Below are 19,806 nucleotides of genomic sequence, written 5' to 3'. Positions count from 1 at the left end.
TATATGCATCCAAAGAGTCTTCTGGCCAAATTTCTGAAAGGATTATCTTAGTTCACATATTTTGAAGAATCTATAGTCTATAAAATGATAGCTAATCATAGGACAGTTTAGAAAGGCACATTCCGAAGTCTTCATGTACATATACCCTTTGATTTTGCTATTTCATTTCTAGGAAATTATTCAAAGGAAATAATAAAGAATATGTATTAAGTTTTACATGCAATTGTGTGCTGAACCCCAGAGGTTTAAGATAAATTATGGTATAAGCCATGTAGTGAGACAGTGCACAGCCTTGTGTAACTACTGTTCAAAAAAGGTAGTTATATTTTTTTGATACCCAGATCTCATTGGAATTTCAGAGTGACTGAGGGTCAGTTAAACTTAACCATCATTTGTACTGTAGTAAGTTCTGCATGTATCTTCACTCCCTGCGAATCAGAGAGAAACCTTCCCAATTTTTAGGTGTTTTTTTTCCCCCACACTGCATCTTTGGCACCACTGTTTGTTGTCCCCTAACTGGCAACCAGGAAGAGACTTAGATGTGGGTACAATGACCAAAAGAAATAGTTTTAGCAAGGTTTTTGTTTTTACATGAGGAATCACTTTCAAACTGTGTGTCTGACAGTGAACTGCAATTTCTTTATGGCTCTTTATGGCAAGGGGTTACATATTTCCATGGGAGGATGGAGTAGAACACTTTAGTGAGTAGTAATGTGAATGTGTGGTTTCCTGCTCCTGTTCATTAGCCACAGAGGCCCTAAATCTTGTATTCCCATTGCCAGTGGTGACAGCATCTCTTTATTGAGTGTTTCTTATGTGTCAATCACACTGTTGAGTACTTTGCAAACATTTTATTGCACCTTCACAATCCCAAGAGCTTCCGTGAAATAAGGTATAGGAAGTTGGCACTTGCTGAAACCTTGTTCCAAGAATTGTAAAGGGCAGAACAGGATTAAAACTCCGGTCCATCTATTGGAGTATTTGTGTGGCCTCTCAGAGGTGCTTGAGGATCTTGGGAAGGAAAACCAGTTCCAAAATGGGAGTGGTCCCTATTTCCTGGGGTTGTGACCTGCTTTTTCATCTGGGAATTTCTTCTCTCTGCAGAAGTCCTCAATGGGCAGCATGTTCCGGCAACAGTCGATAGAAGACAAAGAGGACAAGCCACCTCCGCGGCAGAAATTCATACAGTCTGAGATGTCTGAGGCTGTGGAACGAGCCCGAAAGCGCCGAGAGGAAGAGGAGCGCCGAGCCCGGGAAGAGAGGTTGGCTGCCTGTGCTGCCAAACTCAAACAGCTGGATCAAAAGTGTAAGCAGGCCCAGAAGGCAAGCGAGGCCCATAAACAGGTGGAAAAGGAAGCTCCCTGCTCTCCAGGCACTGAGAAGGCTCCCCTGCAGGAGAACGGCCCTGCTGTCTGCAAAGGTAAGAGATGGGCCCTCATCCCACAAACTGGAATCCCTGGGTTTCATTTTCATTGACTTGTTTGCCTCTCACCTACTGCTCAGCAGAATGATGCTTTCAACTTGATTCTATGGGGAGGCATAAGTAGTTTGTGCTGTGGAGTCAGATGCCGGGGTTCAGAGTCTTTAAACTAGCTAGTTAAGCTCCTCATCTCTCTAGAGCCTGGTTCCTCATCTAGGCGAAGGGATGAAGACAGTATGTATCTCCTTGCATGCAGCGGGGTCATGTGGAATAATGTACAGTTTCTGCCATATAGAAAGCCTGCAAATGCTTTTATTGTCATCATTGCTATCACTATTACCATTAATACCTTTTCCCAACCAAAGATCCAACTACTGGAGGACTCGAGTAAAGTACCAGCTCTTCATAAATGAAAATTTTAAAAGCCCACCTGCTTGTTTGAATAATTTTTCGTGGCATTCTAAAAGGAATGGATCATATGAATCTTAAATGTAAGGGACATTGAATAGTGCTGTATGATGGAGTGTGTCTCTAGTGGCAGTTTTAACACAATCAGCTATATAGTTTTTGATTTTCTTAAATCAGGTCACGTTAAGAGATTAGGGCATGATATTAGTTTCAGTCCCTGAAATCTTAGGTGGGAATCTTATTGGTGATTTAACAGTCATCAGTACCATTCTGGACAAGGAAGTCAGAAATTTACAACTTCCAACCTCATTTCACTAAAATTTGAGTGAATTCTGTGCAGTTTTATAATATTCATTTAGAGGGTGTGATAGAGAGACCAGGAAGTGGAATTGTTTTGGTGTGAGTGTGGTTAGCTGGCATTAGTCCTTGGAATGGGCTCAGTGTGTTGGTCTTGTGATCCAGAGTGGGTTTAGATATTGGGTGTGCATTGGAGCTGAGTGTAACTTGCTCCCTGCCACCTTCCCTCCTATCTGTAATCCTCCAGGATGCAAAGCTGGGCTGGCAGCAAGATGAAAGGGAATTTCAGAGAGGATATGATGGGAAATTGTGTTGAGTATTTACTACCTGTCAGGTACTCTTTTAAATTATGGGTTATCTCATCTGATTCTCACCAAAAGTCTGTGGGCTAGGCACGATGAGTATCCTTATTTGGGACAGATAATTTGCCCAGGTCACAAAGCCTTTGGATGTTGATTTCACACTGTTGGGATGCTAGTTATGTGGGTATGATTGAGTTCCTGGCTATTCTCTGATTTACTGGGGCCCTTTGTTATAAAACCTCATCTACCTGGGATCGTATCCCAGCTCTGCCTGGGACTTTGTGGCCTTAGACGATTCACCTAAACTGTCTTCTCGTCTCTAAAATGATGATGGGGTGAAGCTTACCTTAGAGGAATTGCAGGCTCAGTTTCAGCCCACCGCAATAAAGTGAGTCACCAAGTTTTTGGTTTCCCAGTGTATATAAAAGTCGTGTTTATACTGTACTGTAGTCTGTTAAGTGTGCACTAGCATTATGTCTAAAAAAAACAACGTATATACCTTAATTAAAACATGGTACAGAGACACGAAGTGAGCACATGCCATTTGAAAAATGGCACCAATAGACTTCCTTGACCAGGGTTGCCACAAACCTTCAATTTGTTAAAAAATAAAAAATAAAAAAAATTGAGAAGCGCAATAAAACGAAGTGCAATAAAGTAATGTGTGCCTGTAGTCTAAGGGGGAAATGTTAGTGCCAACAAAGAAAAAGCGTTTGCTCTTAACATTTGGCTGGCAGAGCATTTGTGAGCTCACCACAGCAATTTCTCTGGTTATTTGTTCTCTAGGCTCCCCAGAGTTCCCTGCCCAGGAAGCCCCCACTACATTTTCAGAAGAAGGACCAGTAGCTCCTCCAGCTGTGGCTCAGAGCAGCAGCAGTGAGGAAGAAGCCAGGGAAGCTGGGTCTCCTGCACAGGAGTTCAGCAAGTATCAGAAATCACTTCCTCCCAGATTTCAGCGTCAGCAGCAGCAGCAGCAACAACAACAACAACAGGTAAACAGAGAAGACAGAGAAAGTTGTTGTAGACTGGCGTGACTACTGAACTGATGTTACCTCCCCCACCTACGTCCCTGGCCCCAAACCAGACACCAACAGGGATGTTGGTAGATCGTGACCTTGGTAGATCATCCCCTGGCCATTATTTATTTCTCTAAATGATAGAGGGCCCTGTGAATGAATAAAACTCTTATTGATCTTTTATTTTTTAATACTGATGTTTAGGAAAATAGTGCTATATGCATTAAACTCAATTTAGTATAGCTCAAAGAATTTCTTTTTAGTTCAGAGCATTACACTTTGAACACTCCTGAGGCCAATAGTGGCCTCCAACCTGTGACCTTCCAAAGGAGTAAGGGAGGCCTGTGAGCTATTTTGAGAGCTGTCAGAGACAGACATGTTAGCATAGGGTTAAGGATGGAGGTTTGTAGGTTTTTAGTTGGATAGTTGTGGGTTCTGGTCCATGTGGTGCTGCTTAACTAGTTGTTTGACCTTGGACACACTCATCAGTTATGCACCTCGAACCTGTTTCTTTGTGTGTAAACTGGATAGAATGAATACCGATGGCTGTGAGGGTTTTTGAGGTGATGCCTATAAACTGGTTCATTAGTATTATTATAATTTTCATCATTGTTGGCATTTTATAAGCCTTAATAGGGACCTTCCTTTTACCCTGACCTACCTTTTATGTATGTGGACAATGGTTGTGATCATACCAATCTCTTATAGTCCTGGTAGTCTAGCCAGGTTGGAAGGATTCATTGGCAGTTATGTGCCTTAGAGAAGTAACAGATGAAGGAACAATTCACAATGTATTTTGTTGGGATATGAGATGATATGTGGTGCATGTTGGCAGCTAGGTGTGTAATAATTATTAATAACTTAAAATGTTTCAGATTTGTACATCCTGGGGCCTTTTACTAACATCCCTTTTAGTTCTCTTGAGAATTTTCACCCCAGATCTTTTTCTTTAGGCTGCTAGGAAGCATTCCAGGGGTTCATAGCAGGTCCTGTGTTCTAAACTAAAAGAATAACTTTAATTGTGCTTTTATAATGTTGTAGTATAAGTGAGTGCTGTGCAATTACTTGTGGACTTGGTGTAGAATTACGAATTGGGGAGATCTCTGGAGTAACTTGAGCTATACACAGTAGTAACTATTGCTCTAGGTAACCCTTCTGACTTGAAGGAGGGCAGTGATGGGTAAATCCTTCCTTAAGAATAGAAAGAAATCTGACAGCACTAGGGCAGCCTGAAAGAGTCTGGTGACCAGGCTGGTCAGATTCCCTGGGGATGCTGGGGTGTAGCCCAGAAGAGCTGTGGGGTAGAGGCCAGCAGCCTGTGGGCATCTCCCCTCCCCCACCTCCTCTGTGGGCTGGGAGAGTTAATAACTCAAGTTTCTTGATTGATGAGCTATGTTTGTTGAGTGCTCCTAGAAGGTTCTATGAATCCCAGCAGGAACCATCTACACAGGGATTCCTGCCCAGCACTGGGTTTGCAGCCTGCCAGGCTACTTATGCTGCCTTCTTCTCTTTGCAGATTCTAAGGGTGTGTGCTGAAGGCACGTGAATAGGTTATACTCTTGGTCTGATTCAGTACTTGAGTCCTACTGGAATACTGACTCAGGATTCACCTATGAGGTTGTACTCAGAGGTCACTCATGGGGTGGAGCAGGATCTGAAATGAACGTTCTATGAGTGAAGGCTCCTGATTTTGAGTATTCTTTTGTTTCATTTTTATGTTCATTCATTCATGCCAAAAGTAGTTTTATACTGTTCATGTGCCAAGTATAGTGCTGGAGGACAAGGATACCACAGTGAACTAGGCATGCAGAGTTTTCTCATGATTTAATAAGGGAAAACGGCAGCAAAAAACACACTGTTGTTAGAGCTACAAAGGACAAGTATCAGCTGTAAGACCAGAGGACAGGAGTCCTGACCTATCTAAGATGTTATGACAGGATTCTCAAAGGATGTGTTTTTTAAAGCTGAAACTTGAAAGAAAGAGTAGGAATGAGCCAGGTTTGGGGATGAATGGAAGGGGAGCTTGCCAGACGTAAGAGACTAGTATGTACCAAGGCCTGAAGTGGGCAGAGAGGCAGGCGTACAGCCCATATGGAGCAGAATGATGGGCAGAATCAGGTCAGTTGAAGGTAAAGACTTAGGGGCAAGATCCCATAGAACCCTGGGGGTCACTTGCAGACTTGCAGGATTTGAACTTCTATGTGGAGAGCATTGGGGAACCACTGAAGGCTCTTAAGCACAGGACCAACTTAATCAGGTGTGTGTGTGTGTGTGTGTGTGTGTTAAAAAGATAACCTAGTTAACTGTGGAAAGTAGATTGAAGATGAACAGGAGGGAGAAGGCTTTTATAATTGTTTAGGTAAAGGATGATGATCATCTTCAGGTGGTGGTATAGAAATCGAGAGAAGTGTCCAGTGTCTAGAGATTCTCTGCTGAGTGTGCTGGTTAATTGCTCAGTTCCAGTTCACTCTAAATGAAAACCTGGTCTACCTTGTGTAGTAGAGGTGTATGTTGACCCCTGTTTTGACAACAGCATAACTCTCCTTCAGTCTTGGAGAGGACCCCAGCTTTAAAAGCCGTAATACACTGAAGTCTCCCTTTTGAGTAGCTGCCTGTACCCTCCCTCAGGCTTCCTATGCCACCTGTCTGAAAGCTTGAAGAGTGTGTGTGTGTGTGTGTGTGTGTGTGTGTGTGTGTGTGTAAGAGGGGTGTCTCTGCACCAAGCAGCATGTGTCTAACCAGGTCCTCTCTTCCCTGGTCAGGAGCAGCTGTATAAGATGCAGCACTGGCAGCCAGTGTACCCTCCGCCTTCCCATCCACAGCGCACCTTTTACCCGCACCATCCCCACATGCTGGGCTTTGATCCCAGATGGATGATGATGCCTTCCTATATGGACCCACGAATCACACCAACTCGAACTCCAGTTGATTTCTACCCCTCAGCTCTACATCCTTCAGGTAATGCACAGTGGTCTAATGTGATCTACCTATAGAGTCCTGTATAGTGCAGAGGTTAAGAGTGTCGCGAGTTTGACAGATGGACCGAGATTCCAGTTCTGGCTTCTTTGGCAAGTCACACAACCAGCCTGAGAGCTTCCTTATTGGCAAAATGACGAAACAATAATAGTATCTTGTTGGGAAGAATCGTTAAGATCATGCATTATAAATCACTTTAATTTTTAGATCTCTGCTATGTCGTTTTGTAAGTATCACCTGACCTGGATCCTACATTTTATGAATCCCACATTTTCATTACTGTTCACTTCTAAATGTTGGTATGTTTTAAAATTTCCAAATACGGAGTTTTAAAGTTATCTTTATGGTAGTAATTTCTAATGTAGCTGCTTTGTGGTCTAGAGCTGTATGATCTAGACCAGAGACCAACAAACTTCTGAAACAGCTAGGTAGTAATATTTTAGGCTTTGAGCAATGACTTGCCTCTTTGTAGAATAAACAGGTATAGACAATATGTAAAAGATGTGTGTGCTGTGTTCTAGTATTTACAAAATCAGATGGCAGGCCGGATTTAGGTTGAGGTCTGTAGTTTGTTGACCCCTAATTGTTTGAAATTTGTTGTGGTTCTTTCATCTTTGTGGGCTATTATGTGGTCTTTCTTTTTTTTTTTTTTTTTTCATTTTTATTGAGATTGTTCAGATACCGTACAATTATCCAAAGATCCAAAGTGTACAGTCACTTGCCCCTGGGTACCCTCATACAGCTGTGCATCCATCACCTTATGTGGTCATTTTTTGAAGCACATTCAATGTTTACTTTAAAAGAGTATTATTCTCCAGGTGGTGATTGGAGTTCGATTCAATCTGAGTCCAAATGGAGTCCAAACAGAGTTCTTTAAATTCAGCTTGCTAATTGCGTCATGTAAATATCTGTGTCATTACAATTTTTTACCCCTTGAATCAGATACTTAGAGGAGGTATATTAAAATCTGCCACTATGATTGTGGATTTGTCAAATTTTCCTTCAAAGCTGTCGATTTTTTTTAACTTTTATTTTTGAAGTACTTTCAAATTTACAAGACAGTTATGAAAATAATACAAACCCCACAGAGGTACCACCAACATACCTCTACCTCCCAGATAACCACATCCAACAGTTTTAACGTTTTTGTTGCATTTGTTTTGTCATTTTCTCTCTGTGTTCATCTGTCTATCCATCAGCCCACATTCTGAACACTTGAGAGAGTAGATTGTATACACCATGCTCCCTGAACACTTCATACTACTATGTACATTTCCTAAGAACAAGAACATTCACTTACATAACCACCTTAAATGCACTTGTCAAGTTCAAGAACTTTAACATTGATTTAAAGTTTATAGTTTATATTCCAGTTTTTTCATGTCTCAGTAATGTCCCTTTGAGCCTTTTTCCTTCCCTTGCTAGATCCCATCCAAGATCATGTATTGCATTTGATTGTCATTGTCTTTTTAGTTGCTTCTTTTTTTTTTAAATTGTGATATAAACTTTCCCAACCCAAGCCTACCATTCAGTGGGATTAATCACATTCACAATATTGCAGTACCTGTATCACCTTCCATTACTAAAACTTTCCCATCACCCCAAACAGAAACCCTAAACCCATTATACATTTAACTCCCTATTCCCCCGACCCCCATCCCTGGCAACCTGTACTCTTAATTTCTGTCTCCGTGAGCTTGCATATTCTCTGATACTTTCTTTGTAGTTACCATGAGGCTTAAATTTAATATTCTAAATCTGTAACAATCTCATTTGCTTTGATACCAACTTAACTTCAATAGTATACACAGACTATATTCCTATACCCCTCCATCTCCCCCCACCTTTATGTAGTTCTTATCACAAATTATGTTTATGCATTATGAGTCCAAAACCACTGATTTCTTATTACATTTTATACATTTGCTTTTTAGATTCTGTAGGAAGTAAAAAGTGGAGTTAGAAACCAAAAATACAATAGTACTGGCATCTGAATTATCCATTTCTTTACCCTTACCAGAGACCTTTATTTCTTATGCTGCTTCAATCTATTCTCTATTGTCCTTTCCTTTCAACTTGTAGAACTGTGTTTAGCTTCTCGTGTAGGGGTGATCTAGTGATGAACTCCTTAGCTTTTGTTTATCTGGGAATGTCTTAATCCCACCCTCATTTTTAGAAGATAGTTTTGCTGGATGTTGAATTCTTGATTGATATATATTTTTTCACTTTCTTCCCACTATCTTCTTGCTTCCATGGTTTCTGATAAGAAATCGGCACTTAATCTTATTGAGGCTCCCTTGTATGTGACATGTTGCTACTCTCTTGCAGCTTTCAGAGTTCTCTATCTTTGGCAGTTGATGGTTTGATTAAAATATGCATTGGCATGGGTTGTCTCAGTTTATCCTGTTTGGAGTTTGTAGAGCATTTTCTATGTGTATATTCTTGTCTTTCATTAAATTTGGGAGGTTTTCAGCCACTATTTCTTTGAAAATTTTCTCTGCTCCTTTCTCTCTCTTTTCTCCTTCTAGGACTCCCAAATGCACATATTCCTCAGGTTCTGTTTAGTTTTTTTTTCATTCTCTCTTCTTTCTGCTTCTCAGATTGATTTCATTTGTCTTATCTTCAGGTTCTCTGATTCTTCTGCCAGCTCCAATTGCTTTTGAAACCCTTAGGGAATTTTAAATTTCTGTTACTGTGTCTCTCTGTTGATATTTGCTTTGTATTTACTTATTGTTTCCTGATTTCCTGTAGTTCTTTTCCATTATTTCCATTATTTCTTTTAGCTTTTTGAACATATTTAGGAACATTTAAAAAAAAGTCTTTTCTGATTTGTCCCAGGTCTGGTTCTCCTCATTGATGGTTTCTGATGCTTTCATTGTTTCCTTTGCCCGGGAAGACTGTAAATTTTTGTATTCATACAGGTTTGGAATTAGTACATCTTACTTGAGAATTGTTCCTTTTATCATTATGTAATAATCACACTTTTATTAAATAATGCTTTCTGCCTTTAATGCCTACTTTGATGAGTATAATTATTCCAGTATTCATCTGGCTAGTATTTGTCTGGTATCTTTTTTCCAAGCTTTTATTTTCAGCCTCTCTGAGCCCTTGTTTTTGAGGAGTGTGTTTTCTAGCTAAAAATTTGGTTTTATCCACTCTCAAAATCTGTGACTTCTAGTTGCCAAAATTGGTCTGTTTAGGTCTTATTTTATGCTTTCTGTTTATGCTTTCTCTTTTTCTATGCCTTCCTTTTCCTTCCCTGCCTTTTCTTGGATCAGGTTTTCCCTATTCCTCTTCTTGTTTAGCTTCTACATTCTATTTCTATTATTTTGGTGGTTACATTAAAGTACTAACATATGCCTTGACTTAATAAAGGCTAAAGTTAATATCTTTACCTTCTTATTTGAACTCTGATTATCTCCTCCAGTCTTAAGTGTTATTTTTGCCTGGAATTTTAGTTCTTTCTTTTTATTCCTTCCAAATTAATCATTATTATTTATTTTGCCCGGTCTGAACTTGTTCAGATTTGCTTGTATGTTTACCAGTTTCTTTGCTGCTTTTTCCAAAAGTCTTGGATCTTCTTCCCCCCACCTGGGTTCAATTTACTTCTTCAGGAAGTACATTCTTTAACTGTTCTTCAGGAAAGCTTTTTGGTGGTAGATTATCTTTGTCTGAAAAAGTATTTATTTTTGGGTAATCTACTCTGTTTACTTGCTGGTTGATTTTCGGATCTCTTGGTCTTTGGTGTTCTGCAGGACGTTTGAATATATTGTGTCGGTGTTATCTATAGCTTTCTGTATTTTATTCTGCTTAGAACTTGTGTTTAAATGCATGAATTTATATAATTCATCAGTTCAAGGAAATTCTCTCCTAATCATCACTTCAGATAGTGCTTCCTCCTTATTCTTTTTATTCTTTCTTTTGGGGACTTTCACTACATTTATTTTGTAACTTATTCTGTTTTCCATGTCTCTTAAATAGACAACATATTAAAGAGAGGTTGTCACTGTGCTGTCTTAAGTTTTTGATTCCTTCTATTATGCTTTTAATAATTTTAAACTTAATTTTCTAGTCTTTAACAGATTGTTCTGCTTTCTGAAGCTCTTGGGATCTAATCCTATTGGTTTTCTAGTCCTGTGGACTCACAGTGGAAACGTTGGATAATTTTCCACAGATGTTCTGGTAATTTTTGGTTGTGAATTTATTTTCTACAGAGCTTTATCCGTGAGGATCCAGTATGGCCGGGTTGAAGATATATCCCTCCAGAGTGGTTTTATGTTTGCTTAATATAAATATAAAACAAACATAAAACCACTGGTTGGGTATTACTAGCCCAGAACCATTTTTTATGTTAACTTGGGAGGTTTATGGACTAGCTTGAAGGTATCAATGTGAACAACTCCTGCAGAGCCACATGAAAACACTCTTGTAATTATTAATTCCTGAGGACAGCAAGACAAATAAACTTCCTAGTCATTGCCCTGTACTAAAGACAGCTATTTTTCTAACCCACCTTTCAATTGAGGGGGTGACCCTTTGCAGGTCTTTGTTTTAAGTGCTTTCTCAGTTGTAACTCTCTACCTTATGCAGAAAGACCTCATCCCCTGTGTCTGTGAGGGTGTTAAAGCCCAAGCCTGTTAGTTACTAATACTGGCAAATTCTCCTCATGTCCCTCATTCCCTGCCAAGGAAGCCTCAGCTCTTATGCCTATATGGCTGTGGTTTTTCAGCTCCTGCAGACCTCCCATTTTCTTGGGAACACAGCTTTGCAAATAAAATGTTTGCTCTCTTTGGTCCAGCATTTTCATAGCAGAAAGTATTTGTGACAGGAGAGCTTTTCAGGTTTCAAGGCCTTGCATGTTGCCCAGTACAAGTCCACATACAGTGGTTAGCAGAGTTTATAGCCCGTCTCATAAACATTTCATAAATGGTACTTAATTTTAGGGTTCCAGAGAAGGTTCTCACAATCAGACTACCTTTGGATTGGGGTTATGTATCAATAGCATTCAAATAGAACATTCTGCTGCTAAAACAAGACTTAATCCATGAGACTAATCCATAACCATTATCTCAGCTTAAAAGATGACACAACAAAATTTGGGGCTACTTATAAACTTTGTAGAGACTGTGTTTGAAAACTGATCCTTTCTCCTCACATAGATTGAGGCCCATAGAGACCTTTAATACTATCTGTGCCAACCGAACCCCCTCATGTGATAGACATGGACAGAGAGGCCAGAGAAGGGAGGTGTGGTATGTCCCAATTCCTCAGCTAGTTGTTTCTGGTGGTACTGAGATGTCATCTTTTTCCTAATTCAGTCAAGCCAGTTAACAATTTATTGTCATTTTTGCAACATTCTCCCCTTACCCGCATTCCCTCTCTCCCATAAAAAAGTGTGAAGGGTTGCTGTCAAGCTTAGGGTTAGAAATAAAAGAAAGTAAATCTAAAATCCTTTTCTAAATCTTGCACAGATTTTGAACCAGATGGATACTAACTCCTCATTCCATGCAAGCTCTCTGGTGTGTAGTTCATCTTCCTTACGTATCTCTCTGATTGCAAAGAAATTTTCATTGACTGGCCCCCTCTAACCTTTTGACTGACACTAATAAACTTTCTCTGGTTTGATATTTACAGTTTCCATTTGCCAGTTTCATAAACCATTCAACACAGGGGTTCTTAGTCTGGGAATTTAGATTTGGACTTCACAGGTCTTTTTACGCCTCAAATTGCATGCATGTGTATGTGTGCACATGCGTGCAAATTTCTGGAGAAAGGGTTGCTGACTCGAGTCTCTGGTCAGAAAAGATTAAGAACCTAGTTATGTCTAAACAGGTTTGGCACTAGTTGTGGGTGACGGTTGTTGACCCATGAGATTGGGTTGACCTTGAGATTGGGGTAGGGATTTTTAAATGAGATGATATAGATTAGTTCTTTGCCTTCTTTAGGATTGATGAAACCCATGATGCCCCAGGATTCCCTCAATGGGACTGGCTGTCGCTCTGAGGATCAGAGCTGTGTGCCCCCACTCCAAGAAAGAAAAGTGACCACCATTGATCCAGCCCCTGTGTGGAGTCCAGAGGGCTACATGGCATTACAGAGCAAGGGGTACTCTCTCTCCCACCCAAAATCGAGTGATACTTTGGCTATGGACATGCATATCAGGTGAGGCAAAACTTGTTACTATTGACATGCAACTGAAGGAAGAATCTGCAGGTCCTAAATTGTGAGGGTGCTCTGGGAAGAGTCACTATCCCGTGAGACATTACTTAAGGGAAAGGTGGTAAAAGGGACTGCCAGTGTGCCCTTTGGGGAAGAATGGTGTGATAAAGATTGCCTTTGTGAGAGAGGCTCTTATCTGCTGGTGGGACTGAAGGCCAAGGAGAGATCCTGGGGTCAAAGGCAAACTTCATGGAGTGGAACCTTGAGCATGGGGTGAGAGGGTAGGCAGGTGGGGTTGTGAGTGTAGGTCATGGCTTATTCCTGTCAAAGTAAAGAAAGGCTAGCCCTGCCGGCCCAGCAGCTTTGCAATTCTAGTGCCCCAGTTTCTTCATGGACACTCAGGCTTCAGCTTGTTCTTTGAACCAGAGGATTTCCCCAGCTCTTCTCTGTCTCCAAGGTGGCACGCTGAGTCCACCCAGCAGCCACTGCATTCTTCACTGTTACGGACTCCAGGGGGCACCGACCAGTCTGTGGCCCAGCAGCTCTGAGACCTGTTAAAGATAGAACAAATGTTGGTGCTTATGTTTTTTCTTTTTAAAAAATTTTTTTTTCTTTTTAAAACTAAGCTCTATGTTCAGCATGGAAACCAGGAACCAGGCTCCAATCACATTGACTGATTTTTCTGGTTCCTTTTCAGGAATGAAAGCTCTTACTCTGCCTCACCTGGAAGGTCAGGGGGTGTAAGTGCCCAGCGCAATCTCTTTGAGGAGAGAGGGGAGGAATACTTGAGTGCTTTTGACAAGAAGGCCCAAACAGACTTTGACAGCTGTATCTCTTCTCAAAGAATAGGCCAGGAGCTTTTGTTTCCACCCCAAGGAAATGTTCAGGAAGCAGGTGCTCCTGGAGGTCACTCCCCAAACCTCAGATGTTCCCCATTGGAGCCCGACTTTGTCACAGCTGAGAAAAAGCCAGAGTATAGCAATTGGGACATTAGCCACCAGCCAAAGGACACTGACACAACCAATGGTGTGGAAAAGGAGACATCCCAAGAGGGGCCCTCCTTTAATGTCTCCTCTTGGGAGAAGGAAGGGAGCACCAACAAACAGCCAGCCTCAGAGCCTGAGTGGACTGCTGAAATCCAGAGCTCTGGGAACCAGCATCAGGAGCAGACGAGCCGGACCCGGAGGTCTGGGCCCATCAAGAAACCCGTTCTAAAAGCCCTCAAGGTAGAAGATAAGGAAAAAGAACTAGAGAAGATTAAGCAGGAGCTAGGAGAGGAGAATGCCCGTCTGGCCAAGGAGAAGGTGCCACTTGGCAAGGCAGAAAAGGATGAGGACGAAGAGAATGACTCTACCCTGGCCAACTCCACCCCTGTCTTGGAGAACAAGGGCTCCTCCCATGCTAGTTTTGGCCACGAGGCCAACAAGTTTGAAGGGGATGAGAAGCCTGACAGGACCTGGGAGCCTAGAACATCACGAGAGTCCAGCGATATTCCTCCAACAAAGAGAAATAACTGGATTTTTATTGATGAGGAACAGGCCTTTGGGGGCAGAGGGCAGAACAGGAGCCGGGGACGTAGCTTCAGAGAATTTACTTTCCGTGGTCGGCCTACTGGTGGAAATGGAAGCAGCATCTGTGGTGGGGAGATCCTTGGGGCTCGGGGCATCTATAACAGCCAAAGAAGTAGCCGAGGCCGAGGAATGAGAGAGTTTAATCAGCCTGAAGATTTCCCCAGAGCCAAACCCCGGCGAAGAATTGCCAGCGAAACCCACAGCGAGGGCTCAGAGTATGAAGAACTTCCCAAGCGGCGTCGGCAAAGAGGCTCCGAAAATGGGAATGAAGGCTCACTCCTGGAGAGAGAGGAGAGCACTTTGAAGAAAGGTGACTTTAAAGATTCCTGGCGGTCTAACAAGATGTATTCTGATGACCATAATGGTCTGGATGCTAAGAATAGAGGCCCTCGGGCCTTTGGGCGAGCCCTCCCACCCAGGCTGAGCAATTGTGGATATGGGCGGAGAACCTTTGTGTCCAAAGAGTCACCGCACTGGCAGAGCAAAAGTCCTGGCAACTCCTGGCAGGAATACGGCTCTTCAGACACATGTGGATCCCGGCGATCTACAGATAGAGACTATATCCCAGATTCCTACAGACATTCTGATTCATTTGGTGGCAGGGGCTTCGAGGACAGCCGCTTGGAGGACAAAAGGTCCTTCTTCCAAGACGAACATGTGGCAGATTCTGAAAATGCAGAGAACCGGCCTTTCCGGAGAAGGCGCCCTCCCCGCCAAGACAAGCCCCCTCGCTTCAGACGCCTCAGGCAAGAACGTGAATCATTGGGCCTTTGGGGGCCTGAGGAGGAGCCCCAGCTGGTGGCAGGTCAGTGGCCAGGCAGGTCCAAACTATGTTCTGGGGACAAGAACAATGCTGTTGGTCACCGGTCCCCTGAGCTCTCATACCAGAACTCCTCTGATCATGCCAATGAGGAGTGGGAAACAGCCTCTGAGAGCAGTGACTTCAGTGAGAGGCGGGAGCGGCGAGAAGGCCACATGGCTGAGCTGGACTCCCAGGTGGACAGTGGCCTATCTGGGGCCAGTATGGGTGAAAAGAAGGAGTTGGCCAAGAGGAGCTTCTCTAGTCAGAGACCCCTGGTTGACAGACAGAGCCGAAAGCTGGAGCCCGGAGGGTTTGGGGAGAAGTCCATTAGGCCAGGTGGTGGTGAAACTTCTCCCCGTTATGAGAGCCAACAGAATGGGACGCCTTTGAAAGCCAAAAGGTAAAACAAAAACAAACTCCCAGGTCCTTTTTGTTTTGTTTTGTTTATTAAACCAATTTTTTTAAGCAGCACTTCATGCATGCATGTCCCACCATGTGTCAGGTGCCCCCCAACTCTTTGCCTCTTGTGCTCCAGAAGGGGGGTGGGGGTGGGGAGGATCTGCCAGCAAGGCCATTGTGTGTGAGCATCTCCATTACTTGTTCTCACATTGCTTGTCTGCTTCTCTCATGGTGTTTTGTTATTGTTCTTGTGACTTGACAAAGAAAACCAAAACAGTGGTCCCCACCCTGGTAATCCTCTTGTGACTGCTTTCTTAGCACCTGTCCCAAGAGTTCAACCTCCATGTTTGTCCTTGGAGTCACACTGGGGGCCACTGCAGAAAGGGGGGCACTGCCTGTGAATGGAGCCTGGTGAGCACTGGTCGCTCGTCAACCCCTAGAACTTCTGCCAGGCAGCAGTCTGCTGGGCCATTGCTGGCCTTCTGGTCATGCTGAGCTGGCTCTTCCCCAGGCAGCTCTGCTTCTTGGCAGGAGGAGACCCAGCACCGCTTCTGGGACTGCCACCGTGGTGTGGTAAGAGCCAGGCAACAGCAAAGAGGAGTGGGCTGCCTGAAGACTCAATAAACATCTCTTCTTTGGAATTAGATGCTCTGGTGCAGGTAGTCTGTGCTCTGTGTCAACCTCATTGCCTGTAGGCTGCCCTGCTATTAGAATAAGAGAAACGTGATGTTGCTGCCAGCTGGGCCTTAGACAGTGGGAATGAAGAGTGTGCTGAGGCTGTCTCTGCCCTCAAAGATACTGGAGAAGGTTACTTCTATTTCCCATCCTCTTTTTAGGATGCAAAGCACAGAAACTTGGGGTGTAGTTAATGTATACCCCCAAAAAAAGGAACCAGGAAAGAATGCTAAGTTCAAATGTTGATGTAGCCTAGCTGTCCATGCCCTCAATGCTGAAGCTTGGCTTTGTTGGTGATTTCTGCCCCAATAGTCTTGATGACTACAGGGCAATGCCTGGGCTCCTTGCTTTTTGGGAGTTTCGTGACAGGACAGAAAGTTCTGTGCTCTATTCTAAGCAATTCTCCTTCTTTTTTTCCCTTCTACAGTCCTGCTGAATTTGTCATGAAGTGGGAAAGAACAGAAGTGCTAAGCCCTAAGAAAGGAGTTGGGGAAAGGGCAGCTTTTCCCATAAGCAGGTAGAACTCTGCCAAGGCAGTGTCAGGGTAGCCATGTGTGTTTGCACCTGGTGCGCTGCTGCCGGTGAGCAGCTTCCACCATGTAACCAGATGGTAAAAAGAAATTATGGACATAGCTCCAAGTTGCTGTCCTGTTGAGAAAACCCAGATCAGGGCTCTTTGTGTTCGTGCCATATGCATATGTGGTTTTCTTTTTTCTCCATCCCCAGCCTTTGGCCATTTTTGAGCTAACAAGATCTTCTTTCCTTTATAGGTCCCCAGAGGAGGCCTTGTCTGGGGGTCTTGGTGGCTGCAACAGTGGGAGTGGCCACTCGCCTTACACCCTGGAGCGAGCAGCCCATGCCAACTCAGATATTCCTGAAGTCTCCAATAAGAAGGCAGAGAAGGAGTCCAAATTGGCTGCTCAGAGAGCAGGCGATCAGGGAGAGACCATGAAACAGTTTGACCTGAACTATGGAAGTGAGTCTGGTAACTCTGACATCATCATTGGGAAGAAGAACCCAAGCAAAACCAAGGGCCACAACAGGCTCCTTGGATTAATGAGTTTGCCCTTTCACTGAATTTGGTAGTTTCTGAGGAACTATTCTGGCCAGGCATTGGGCTAAGTTCTGGGGCTATAGTAGGGAGCAAAACAAATGAGATTCCTGACCTTCCTTTGCTTACAGTCTCATTGAATCCCTGTAACTGCCCTGCCCTGGGAAAGCCTGAGGCTCAGAGAGGTCAAATGGTTTGCCCAGATACGTACTTTTCCTGGGGTGAATTTATAATTCTTCATGCCTAACAGCTGGTTAGTAGCAGAACTGGGGTAGTAAGTATGTCTGTCTCCACAGTCTGTTTTCTTAAGCTTCGTGCTACCCAGGCCTGTTCTCTAGTTTGTGATAATGATGTATTAGATCAGAGAGGGGTGAGGAGGGTGTGGTAATCATGGCCAGATTTCTGTAGATCCCAGTGAGTACACTGCAGGTCCTTGGCAAGGTCAAGCCAGGTGCTGCCCGGACTTCTGAGCTGAGCCTGTGCAGATGCCTGTTGGGTTGGGTAATTTTTGGCTGCTGATGAATGGAAACACTATCCCTTCTTGTGAAATCTTGGTTCAGATGCCATCATTGAAAATTGCGGGTCCAGCCCTGGGGAGGAGAGTGAGGTGGGCTCTATGGTGGGTGAAGGCTTCATCGAAGTCCTGACCAAAAAGCAGCGCCGCCTACTAGAGGAAGAGAGAAGAAAGAAGGAACAAGCCGTGCAGGTAAGGGGGTGCGAAGTGAGGAAGGAATAGGGGTAGGTGGATGGGTTAATGTCAGAGAAAACTGCAGCCAGAAGGATAAGAGAGTTCTGATAAAGCGTAAGGTAGAAGAGTGGAAGAAAGGAATATTATTAAGCACATGCTATCTCCCACTGCCTACTGTCACTGTAGCGTTGTGGGGATAGGCAGTGTTGTCCCTGTTCTCAAGAAGAAGAACCTGAGTCTCAAAGAGAGTGACTTGTCCAGGGTGTTTCAGCTAAAATGTAACTGAGCTGGCATACCTCTATCAGCCTCCCAAGTCTGAACTCCTTCCACTCTTCGATTTGAGTGGAATGCGATTCAGCTCCCTGAAGTCACAAGGGTCAGGAAACCTGTAATCAAAATGGACTCAGAGTTGGGCACTGCACACTTGGTCTCTGTTAGGGTTCAGATCACAGTCCTTTGGCCTCCCAGGCTTTTCCAGGGAATGGTTTGGTTGGCATTGTAGTTCAAACTGGTTGAGGTCTGGAGAAGACAGTAGAAAATAGAATTGAGAGACCAGTGTTTCTCAAGCTTCCAAGCATCTCTGGATCAATTTTCACGTGGGAGTTAGGTGCCCAGGATACCTTTTCTGGGGAGAGTATCTAATTCTTGATGCCTAATGTCTAGGCGGGACTACATCACATTTTTTTCCCCCCTTAGGTGCCTGTCAAAGGTCGAGGCCTTTCCTCCCGTATTCCTCCTCGGTTTGCTAAAAAGCAAAACAACTTGTGCCTGGAGCAAGGTGATGTGACTGTGCCTGGCAATAGTTTGGGCACCGAGATCTGGGAAAGTAGCAGCCAAGGTGAGAGTTAGGGTGTTGGGCTCAGCAGTTTGGCTTGAGGTTGCTTCAGACCCAGGGTCTCCTGGGGGAACATCTTGCTTTCTGAGCTTTTAATGTACATAGAGTATAACCTGTTTCCTGGGTTCCTCTGTGAGTCATAGTGTTAGACGCCATCTTAGCACTCTTTGCTGCTGCGGCCCCTAAACAGATCTAATATTTTCCCTGCCTAAAACTGGGTAAAAGAACAGAGCATTTAGTATGTCCAGTGTTCCAGAAAAGGATAGCCAATAGCCCCTTGTTCTAAGGATCGTTTGATAAGTTGAATTGACTTTTTTGCCCATGTCAGTCATCCTTTTTTCTTGCCTTGTTGAAGTGTAACAAATGACTGATGAGTTCAGAAACTTTCTTAACTGTACTGCGTGCCCTTCCCTAATACTGAAGGAAAGTTCTGTTAGGTTCCCTAGATGCTGTCGTGGGAAGGCAAACTACCTTGCTTTTTGGAAAACAGGTTTCCCTGAATATATTTTAAAATTTTATATTTAGTGAGATATTTTTTTCACCAGTGTCAGATGGTTTATTTTTATTGTGGCTTTAAAATTTTTACTTTTTATTTTGAAATAATTTCAAATGAACAGAAAAGTTGGAGAAATAATATAAACCCTATACAGAGACCTCTGATATACCTCCCAGATACCAGATTCCACTTTTTAACATTTTGCCATCTTTGCCTACCCGTCCGTCACCCTCTCTCCCTCCCTCCTTCCCCTCCTCCATCCATCCATTCATCTATCTATATCTTCTGTTTTCTGAACATCTGAGAGCAGGTTGTGTACTCACTTCCATTTATATTGTGTGCACACTTATGTACATATTCTTCACTTATATAATCACTTTAAGTGCAGTTTTCAAGTTCAAGAAATTTAATGTTGTTAGAAAGCTTACGGTCGATATTCCAATTTATATTCCAATTTTTTTCTTGTATCCCAATAATGTCTTATTAAGCCTTTTCTCTTCCATTCTTAGATCCCATCCAGTGTCATGTATTGCATGTGATTGACGTTATCTCTTTAGTTTCTCTTTCGTTGTAATTGTGGAAATGTGTGTTCCTGTTTGCTAATGCTGCCGTTACGCAAAACACCAGAAATGAATTGGCTTTTATAAAAGGGATTTATTTGGTTACAAAATTACAGTCTTAAGTCCATGAAGTGTCCAAATTAAGGCATCA

At 43.1% G+C, this 19,806-nt stretch overlaps 1 protein-coding gene across 14 annotated transcripts in view; it reads left to right on the top strand.

Annotated features, from left to right (window-relative positions):
- PRRC2B (proline rich coiled-coil 2B) overlaps positions 1–19,806 on the top strand; it is a 97,061-nt gene that overhangs the window by 52,471 nt on the left and 24,784 nt on the right. For 10 of the 14 annotated variants that reach the window (XM_037798616.1, XM_037798617.1, XM_037798615.1 and 7 more), the window contains 8 exons: positions 1,105–1,420; positions 3,214–3,419; positions 6,206–6,401; positions 12,365–12,581; positions 13,276–15,351; positions 16,796–17,001; positions 17,637–17,782; positions 18,461–18,602. In XM_037798616.1, coding sequence (XP_037654544.1) covers positions 1,105–1,420; positions 3,214–3,419; positions 6,206–6,401; positions 12,365–12,581; positions 13,276–15,351; positions 16,796–17,001; positions 17,637–17,782; positions 18,461–18,602 — 3,505 coding nt within the window. The remainder of the gene's footprint in view (positions 1–1,104; positions 1,421–3,213; positions 3,420–6,205; positions 6,402–12,364; positions 12,582–13,275; positions 15,352–16,795; positions 17,002–17,636; positions 17,783–18,460; positions 18,603–19,806) is intronic. The other 4 variants (XM_037798625.1, XM_037798624.1, XM_037798622.1 and 1 more) reach the window with 1 other exon arrangement.

The sequence above is a fragment of the Choloepus didactylus genome, chromosome 10 (genome assembly GCF_015220235.1).
Source record: "Choloepus didactylus isolate mChoDid1 chromosome 10, mChoDid1.pri, whole genome shotgun sequence".
NCBI lineage: Eukaryota > Metazoa > Chordata > Mammalia > Pilosa > Megalonychidae > Choloepus > Choloepus didactylus.
The sequence above is the reverse complement of the archived record's forward strand: the minus strand, read 5'-3'. Positions and strand labels throughout refer to the sequence as shown.